At 43.6% G+C, this 9,576-nt stretch overlaps 1 protein-coding gene across 1 annotated transcript in view; it reads left to right on the top strand.

Moving 5' to 3' along the window:
- Positions 1-215: 215 nt before the first annotated feature.
- The window catches only part of stx1b (syntaxin 1B), a 76,170-nt gene continuing 66,809 nt past the window's right edge, over positions 216-9,576 (top strand). Inside the window, exon 1 of the mRNA XM_070551552.1 lies at positions 216-355. Coding sequence (XP_070407653.1) covers positions 326-355 — 30 coding nt within the window. The 5' untranslated portion in view covers positions 216-325. The remainder of the gene's footprint in view (positions 356-9,576) is intronic.

Raw genomic sequence — 9,576 nt, 5'->3', positions numbered from 1 at the left:
GGGGGGGGCATCCCAAACTCGGGCGGCGGAGAGTAACCGATTTATTAACAGAAGAAGAGGAAGTAGTCGAAGAGGAGAGACAGTCGCATCGTCAACGTGCGGATAAAAAAAAAACCCTCCGAAGCAGCAGAAGGCGGAGACGCGTCACACCGCGCTCTTCCTCCCTCCATCCATCCAGGAGAACCGAAGAAGAGCAGAGCAGCGAAGAGGAGGACAAACAGGGGGAGCAGCTGGACCTCGGAGCGCGAAGAGACGAAGGAAAGTCCCTCCCCCCCCCACCCTGACGGACCAGGGCAGATCCGGTTTTAGCAGCCAGCTCTGAAACATGAAGGACCGCACGGCGGAACTGCGAAGCGTAAGCTCACTTTCATTTTTCTTTCCATCCTTGTTTGCCTCCATGGCCCCACCCCCCACCCACCCCGCCGGTGGCTCCGCAGCGTCACGGCCTCGCCACCTCTCCTGCGGATGCAGCATCCGTGGGAGAGAGTATGGAAGAGAGGAGGAAACACGGCTCAGATGCGTGTGTAGGTTTGCGGAGGTTTAGAGACGCGCCGCATTCCTGTTCAGATCGCTTCATGCTGTGAATAAAGAGTGAACCTAGTGGCTGTTTGAGTGTCGGTTGGATTCCGGATGGGTTGGCTCAGTGGCTTCAAACGCAAAGGCCCAGATCCACGCTGCTCTCCATGCGTGACGGGAAAACGACATGAAACGCACCCTTTCGTTCTAATTCTAATTCGGGCCGTGCTTGTCTGTGCATGCGTGCCTCGGCTCGATGATGAAGAGGGGTGAGGGGGAGGAGGGGGAGAGCTGAATCTGAATGAAGAAAAAAAAACGCAGTGAATTTTTTTTGGGGGGGGGAGGGGGGGGGGATAGGCCTCAGCCCGTTCGCGCGTGCCTCCTCCCTGGTGGAGATTTGTGGGGGTGCTTCAGAACCTGGAGAATCGCTGCACGGCTAGATGGTCCGGGATGCGGCTGCTTCCTCCCGCGCGCTCTCTGCCGCTCCTGCTGCACGAGAGATAGATTTAGGAATGCCTCACCCAAGTTAGGAGCGCCGGGTGAGTGCGGACATTGACGCCTGTGCGGTGGGTTCTGCGGTGCGATGCGGCGTTTCTCGGCAGTCTCAAGAAAACGGCTGATGCTGACGGTGTGGGCGGACTTGGGTTTGGGGGGGGGGGGGGGGGGGGGTTCGTATGAGCAGGTCGGATTCTGCAGCAGCTCCACCAGACTCCCACCACCACCTCCGGGTTCAACCGGGTTCCCCTCATCATTTCAATGTGTGTGTGTGTGTGTGTGTGTGTGTGTGTGTGTGTGTGTGTGTGTGTGTGTGTGTGTATGTGTGTGTGTGTGTGTGTGTGTGTGTATGTGTATGAGTGTGTGTGTGTGTGTGTGTGTGTGTGTGTGTGTGTGTGTGTGTGTGTGTATGAGTGTGTGTGTGTATGAGTGTGTGTGTGTGTGTGTGTGTGTGTGTGTGTGTATGAGTGTGATTGTGTGTGTGTGTGTGTGTGTGTGTGTGTGTGTGTGTGAGTGTGTGTGTATGAGTGTGTGTGTGTGTGTGTGTGTGTGTGTGTGTGTGTGTGTGTGTGTGTGTGTGTGTGTGTGTGTGTGTGTGTGAGTGATGGATTTTTTTATCAGTAGACCAGCTAAATGCAGACTTTACCGCACTGCTGTTCGTCCATTGTTTCATTTATTCTCTTCACACCTAATCCCTCACCTCACCAGCCATCCTGTCTTTTTCTGAGTAAGTGGACTCATCAGTATTTCATGTTAATTACTCATCAGCAAAAGCATTCGGTTTTCCTCAGAAACATGATGGTCGACACGTTTGAAAAGATTCTATGTTCCACCAGAACCAAGACCAAATTCTGATCCAGGAATCCCAATGAGTCATGAGTCCCGATGCAAACTGGCAGGAAGTTAGAGACACGACTTCCTGTTCCATTTGGGGACACTCGATTTCTTGACTCTGCAGATGTAAAAGCTTAACCAAACATGAGTGATGGATGTAATCAGAACAGAGAGGCAGAACAGGGTCAGATTTAACGTGTTTGTTCTTTAGGATACATGTTTTTGGTGCTTAGGCTGATGTCATGATGAAGTTCTGCTCTCAGGGGTGCAAGATGGTTCAGGGCCCTTGTTTCCTAACAGACCCAGCTGCCATCCTGCTCTGTGGGTTGACTCTCAGGTCCAGCATTACAATGATCATATCATCAGAACCTGCAGAACATCCTCGTGGTGAAGGAGAAGTTGCTGGACCGTCCTAACCCTAACACTCTGTCATCCCTTCCACATCCCTCACATCCATCCAGGCTTGCTACACCTCCAGATTATTTTTCCATTCTTTACATCTTCACTCCTCTTTCTTTACATTTTATTCCCTTAACTGTTCCTGTCATCCTCTGTTCTCTGCTTCATCAGGCAATTCTTTTTTTCCACTCGTCCTCCTTTTCCATCTGCCTTTCCACTACTCTCCCTCCATCCCCCCATTCTGCATCACTCCACTTTCATCCTCCACCTCTTTGGTCCACATCAGTCATCCCTATTCTGTCCATCCTGTTTGTGAAACACATAAACGTCATAAAGCCGTCATTTTGAATTCTTTCTTTTTCTTTCCTAATTTTGTTTAATGATCAGAGTGAAATCTTGATCAAATAATCTGTCCATAACAGACCTTGGTACTCAACATTAATAATTATATTATAAGTCTACATCACAGAGATGGAGGAGGAAAAGAGTCGACCTCCACCAGGTTCAGACAGGTCACGGCTGAAACAATCATGTGGGAAAGAGGAACAGGACAAAATCAATGTTTCTAATAATATTATAAAATGTGACTAATGTATAAAAATATCTGTCTGAATTAAACCCAAATGAGTCGTCTTTATTTAAACTAATGCCAGGAACAACAAAATATTTGTATTCATTCATGTCAAAATAACATAAAATATTTATAAATCACCATCCAGACTCAGAGAACTCAAATCAGAATTCAATTCCAGATCTGATGAAATGGCACATGTAGTCTGTTTTGTATTATTTATTTAAAAAAAAAGCTTAAAATACTTTCAAATGCACAAAAATGTGATGTAAGGTGTTAAAAGCAGCTGATGCGGTTCCCAAAGTTAGGGTTAGGATTACAAGAATTACATCTGGACACTGATTTTGAGAAATTGATGAAAAACTGGAAAACAGATGCTGAAGCTGTTATAACAACTCCACTAAAAGGTCATGAATAGATGAAAGTGAATGTGAGCTGAAGCAGTTTTCTTTGTGCCCTGAATTACAAACATGTTGGTCTCATCCAATCAGAGATGTCTGATGTTGCATCTAGACAGTTGCTATATTGGGGGTCTGAAGCTGAACAGTTCGGGAACCACTGCTCTGATCAATGTCACCTCTACAAAACTCCCTCTTTCCGGTACATTCGTCCAACAATTGTTGAATCTTTAGTTTCTAATTGTTGTTGCATCTTCTTCAGTTAGCTGTCTAATCGCTTCTATCAGTCTGGTTTCTATGATAAATGATAAATGACCCGCACTTGTATAGCGCTTCTCAGAGTAAGGACTCCAAAGTGCTTTACACTACAGTGCATCATTCATCCATTCACACACACATTCACACACTGGTGGGGGTGAGCTACGATGTAGCCACAGCTGCCCTGGAGCGCACTGACAAAGACGAGGCTGCCGACTACAGGCGCCACCGGTCCCTCCGACCACCACCAGCAGGCAAGGCGGGTTAAGTGTCTTGCCCAAGGACACAACAGCAGGATTCTCTGTCTGGAGCCGGGATTGAACCTGCAACCTTGCGATTACTGGACAACCCGCTCTACCTGTTGAGCTACAGCTGTCAAATTTCAGCCTTTACCCAACATCCTTAGCATTTAATTCACAGCTCGCTTAGCTGGTAGCAGCTTCCTGTCATGTCAACAGAGACACTGGCCCTCTAGAAGCAGTGCTGCTGTTGTCAGGTTTGGACCAGTATTGGGTTCTGGTTCAACTGGGTTTTCCACCCAACCACTCAAGACTCCAGACATCTTTAAGCATGAGTTTACAGAAAACATCAGAGGGACAGAACCAGTCTGAGATCTGTACCATTCAGTAATTCAGATAGAACCAGAACCCAACATTTAGAGTTCTTTTGACAGAACCAGAACCAAATGTTTATTCCGAATGGTTCTGGACCAGGTAGCTGTTTTTTCCATGACATCTAGGAAAACATCCTGATGGAATATAAATATAATTTAAAGGACCATTGGTTTTTATATCTGATCATTTTGTTGCGTGAAGCTTTGTTGGAATAAGACTTAACTGTAGTTGCTTCAAGAGCAGCTAAACTACAGAACATAAAACAGAGGCTCGAGACTTGATATGTACACACAATACACACCGTGTTGCTTAATTTAAAGCTAAACACATCATGATTGCCACCTGAGTGTCACATTAGAGGGAATTAAGATTTGAAGTCATTTTTCTAGACAATGTTCAGACATCAACCTGAAGTAATCTGTGATATGATGCAATTCATGTCAACCAAAATATGTCACAAAACTTTGTGGTGTTCCAACGTTTCAGCAGGCTCTACGATGGCCACTGGTTCAGGATTTAAATGTGTTCGATAACAAACCTTTCCCTGATTGTCTGTGAACTCAAACGTCAGTCTGGAAAACACACAGGTGGCTCAAAAACAACACATTTGTGATTCTTCTGTTTGTTGATTCTACACGTCTACATTAGTTTAAAGAGCTAGACACATGATCTGTGCAGATGAAGCGACAGACGTATGGTGTGTGTGTGTGTGTGTTTCTGCAAGTGTGAGTGTATCCTGTTTCATTTCCATTGATTTAAACTGGAGAAGGCTAGGCGGGGGCTGGGTGGAGGTCTGAATATGAACATTATTACCCTTTAGTTTTTGTTTGTTTATTTTATGTTTCTTTTACCTCTGAAGGCATCACTTTGGGTAACCGTCACTTCCTAAAGATTTAAATTAACCGTAAACCCAGTTCCATCTTCAACAAGGTGGGGGGTCCCCAACATGGTCCTCTGAATGCACCAGTCCCCTCAATGTCAGTAAAACAAATGCACTAAGGAACACACACACACACACACACACACACACACACACACACACACACACACACACACACACACACACACGCACGCACACACGCACACATACACACACACTTCTATTTATGTTTGTGAGGACCTCCATTGACTTCCATTCATTTTAGTGACTCCACTATGCCTAACCAATACCCTAACTCTAACCACTGGGGTTCTATTCCCTAACCCTAACCTAAACTAACCTAAACTAAAAGCTAATTCACACCATACCTCTAAAACCAAGTTTTAGGTGCTTATATTGTGCGGACCAGTGAAAAAATATCCACACGTTACAGGTTAAAGTCAAAATGTCTCCACTTAAACATATAAAGACAAGTACACACACACGCACAGATACTCTATTCTATTCTATTCTATTGTCGTTATAATTTAAATTGTTTGTAAACATCAACACTGGAAACATTGCACTGATTATACAAGGACACACATGTTTTAGTTTTCTTGTTTGGTTTTTAATAAATGGTGGTTGGATCTGTGTATGTTGAGTCCAGGAGAGGTGTGGTTTGTTTTGTCCCTCTGGCAGAACCAGAAAGGTGGGTCTGTGTTTTATTGATTTTATTTACTCAGGTAGTACACAGTTACTGTTGTCAGGTCTGTTCCTGGCATGACCATTGGGTTGTTTTTCTTGTACTTCCTGTTTTATTTTGAAGCTTAACCTCTTGCTTCATTTCAAAACGCCCCCTTTCATTTCTTATTGTCACCCATGTTTCTTTAACATTGCCCAGTGGTGTATTGTTATCATCCTTGTTTGTGTATTTAAACCCTTCCCTGTGCTTCTAGTCATTGCCTGTTCATATCAAGCTCAGTGTCCCACGTTTCATTTCTTTTTGCGACCAGAATTATGATATTGACTCTGCTTGTGTTTCTATTTGGATCTTGTGTCGCACCTGTTTAGCTGTTCTTAGTTTACCCATTTTCAGCCCAGTCACATCAAAGTTGTTGCTAGCAAGAAGAACCTGCTGTAATATCAGCTGTAGTAAAAGAGAGTGATTATTCAGCTGATATTTCAGAATTTTTTGGTATGAGTTTACCCTTCCTGAGCCAAATGTAACAGCTGTGCAACAGCATTTTCATGGTACAGGATGGACTTTGGCAGAGGAGTGGGGCAGTAGCATTACGGGGGCAAGTGTCCGCTCCATAACCAGAGAGTTGCAGGTTTGTGTCTCGCTCAGTCTGTCGTGTTCTTGGGCACGGCACTTCACCCACCTTGCCTGATGGGTGGTGATCGGTGTAACCAGTGCTCAGCAGCCTCACCTCTGTCAGTGTGGCTGCATTGTAGCTCATCATCACCAGTAAGTGAATGTGTGTGTGAATGGTTCAATAAATGGTGTATTGTAAAGTGCCTTGGGGAGTTGTAGGACTCAAGACTGTGTTATATTAATACAGGCCATTTATGTCATGTTGTGGAGGGTGGAGATGGTGGACCATGTGTGGTGGGGGGTTCAGGAGGCAGAAGAGCAAGCACGGATGAAATAAAAATGGATTTAATAGCAACGGGAACGACAGGACAAAACGAGACATGCACATACAATGATCCAACAAAGGACAGGAGCAAAACAGGTGGTATAAATACACAAGGCTAATTAGGAAAACATGGGCAGGTTAACGAGGGACAGGTGAGAACAATACGGACTAATCAGGGCAGGAGAGAGACAGTCAGGAGGGCAGGGGCAGATCGTGACAATTTACCGTTCAATGTGAGGTTCCAGTGATTTGTTTAATCTGATAATAACATTTTACTTTCCTTGAGGTTGGATGTGCTACTACTAGTTTATCCGTTTAATTATAGATCCACTAGGATAAATACAATAAAGTTTATCTCTCACCGAATAGAATATTTACTAAGACATCACAATGTAACTATAGACACATTACTTGGTATATATGTTGTGTGTGTGTGTGTGTGTGTGTGTGTGTGTGTGTGTGTGTGTGTGTGTGTGTGTGTGTGTGTGTGTGTGTTTGTGTTTGTATGTGTGAGTGTGTGTATGTGTGTGCGTGCATGTGCAGGATTTTAGAACCGTTCGGGAGTTTGTGCATTGGTGGTCACAACGCAGCAAGACGAAGGGCTAACACAGCACCTCTGAGGTCACTTTCACAGCTGTGTACCTTACTTCTTTTGCTGCTATCAAGCGCAGTATTGTGGGCGGGCCTAGCAAATGTGACCACCACAAGCCTGCCATTACTTGGTGTGAGTTATGTATGTGCAGCATTGTGATGGTACACCAGTTATATTGGTAGCCCTGTCAAAATCTCAAAACAAAAACTATCTTGATGAAGAAAGATATCTGAGATGAACATTTAGTATAAAAGTACATATCCAACCCACAACAGTTGGCCTTTTGTCTCAGTCCTAATGTGATTTAATTCACTAACCCTGTTCAAGGTGACCACCGATGCGGACTGACTTTAGAAAAAACAAAACTGGCTATAGATCTGTGTCAGCATGCAAGAATGAAAGAGAGGTTTGGGTCACCTGCAGGCTGAATGTGTAACACAAAAACACACTGGCAGAAACACACACGGCTCTCTGGGGAACAGGAAGTGGAATTAGGATGCTTCAGAAGCACAGGAAGTTGTTTCTGAAGGACGTATGGCTCATAAAGCACTCTGAGTAAAATCTAATGTTAGCAGCTGAGAGTTATCCATAAAACGGAGTTAAAACAGATCCTAAAGGCTGGACCAATGCCACTTAAGCATTTCTCAACAATGAACGACCTGAGTCAGAACTTAATGAAATGGTTTTTGTGATACAGTCGTCATAAGTAAATGAAAGCTTCTAATGTTTTTGTTTGAATGTGGCAAACCAAAGTTTGGCCAGACAATGGTGATGCAGCACATCAAACAAGCCGTCATCTGATTCTGACCTTGTTATCTTTACTCTTCAGCCAGGATATATATTTAAATTGCTGATTCAGTATTGTTGAAGACTAAACAATTGTGTTGCATTCAGGTTCTGCTGTGATGTCTATTGTTTTTTTAGTACCTCCAATAGCCTTTTTTTCTTTTGTTGTTTGTTTAATTTCTGACAAAGAAGGAAGAGAAAATTTCCAGAGTACATATTCAAGGTACTCTCTAATTTAATTTCTTCTACTATTACTTCAGTTTAGTAAAACTGTCCCCAAAAACTTTGAAAAGAATATTTAAATTTCAGTTTCCTTTCAGCTGTTCTAAAATGTCCTCAGAGGTTTGCTGTCTGGCCCAGAATCTTGGTTGTTGTTCTTGGTCCAGACCTGTCTGGGTGTTTTTTTTTTTTTTTTTTTTTACTGGTGTAAAGATCCTCTCTCCACTGACTGATATTAATCCTGAACATGCAAGCTCAGTGGTGGCTCACAATGATTGTGTTACTTAATGGCCCCACTGTCAGGCCTGACTTCCTGAATGTGTGTTTCTGTGAAGTTTTGTGTGGCCAGTCATTATACACGCACCCTCCGCATCCACAGAGCAGCCAGCAGCATTCTCCAAATATTTTCCTTCATTAATACATAAACTGGCTCTCTCAGCCAACCAGACAGCAGCTCATTTTCTTCAATTACATTCAGACTCTTGGACCTGGATCAGAGCCAGGACTTTACTCTGGATTAGATGGGAAACAGGCGAGACAGCGATGTCACGCTACCAGGATGATGATGTCAAGATGATGTCAAAGGGGTCTGAACATAAAGCATTTACTGATTAATTCACTTGTTTTTTTTAAATCTGCTGTGGTCACTACAGTGGGATGTGAAAATTTGGGCAGCCTTGTTAATCTTCATGGTTTCATTGCTTTCCTATATAAATCACTGGTTATGATAAAAAAAATTATAGTGAAAAACTATTTTCCCCCTTCCTCATTTCTCATTCTTTTGCATGTTTGTCACACAAAATGTTTCTGATCATCAAACGCATTTAACCATTAGTCAAAGATAACACAGGTATATATATATATATATATATATATATATATATATATATATATATATATATACATATACATATACATATACATATACAATGCACCCCTCCTCATCCACAGAGCAGCCAGCAGCATTCTCCAAATGTGTGTGTGTATATTATACTGTAAATCCTCTAATATTGGCCTGTATTCAATTAACTGCCGGGTATCATATGTTGGCCGGTGTCGGAGTCGGTGGAGGTGAATAATGGCCGGTTTTTTATTGTGGCCGGGTGGAATGTGGTTACAAGCAAGTACGGGGGGCGGTTGTGTCATGCGTCTCATTTTTGATTTGCCAGTGATAGACCGCGAGGGTAACTTTAACCGTGCGGAGACGAAGAGGAGGCGAAAATTTGATATCAAGTTCAAAGAGAACGTGCTGATTATGCTGCAGAACACTCTGGGGAGCAGTAGGGGTTGTATGAACTAGTCGACTTCACTATAGTGACTTTTTATGCCTGTCATCGACTAGTCGCTGTCACGTGATAATGACCGGCAAGATGCAGTCCTCGGAAAAGACGG

The sequence above is a fragment of the Nothobranchius furzeri genome, chromosome 5 (genome assembly GCF_043380555.1).
Source record: "Nothobranchius furzeri strain GRZ-AD chromosome 5, NfurGRZ-RIMD1, whole genome shotgun sequence".
Lineage (NCBI taxonomy): Eukaryota > Metazoa > Chordata > Actinopteri > Cyprinodontiformes > Nothobranchiidae > Nothobranchius > Nothobranchius furzeri.
This window is presented reverse-complemented; position numbering and strand designations above follow the sequence as displayed.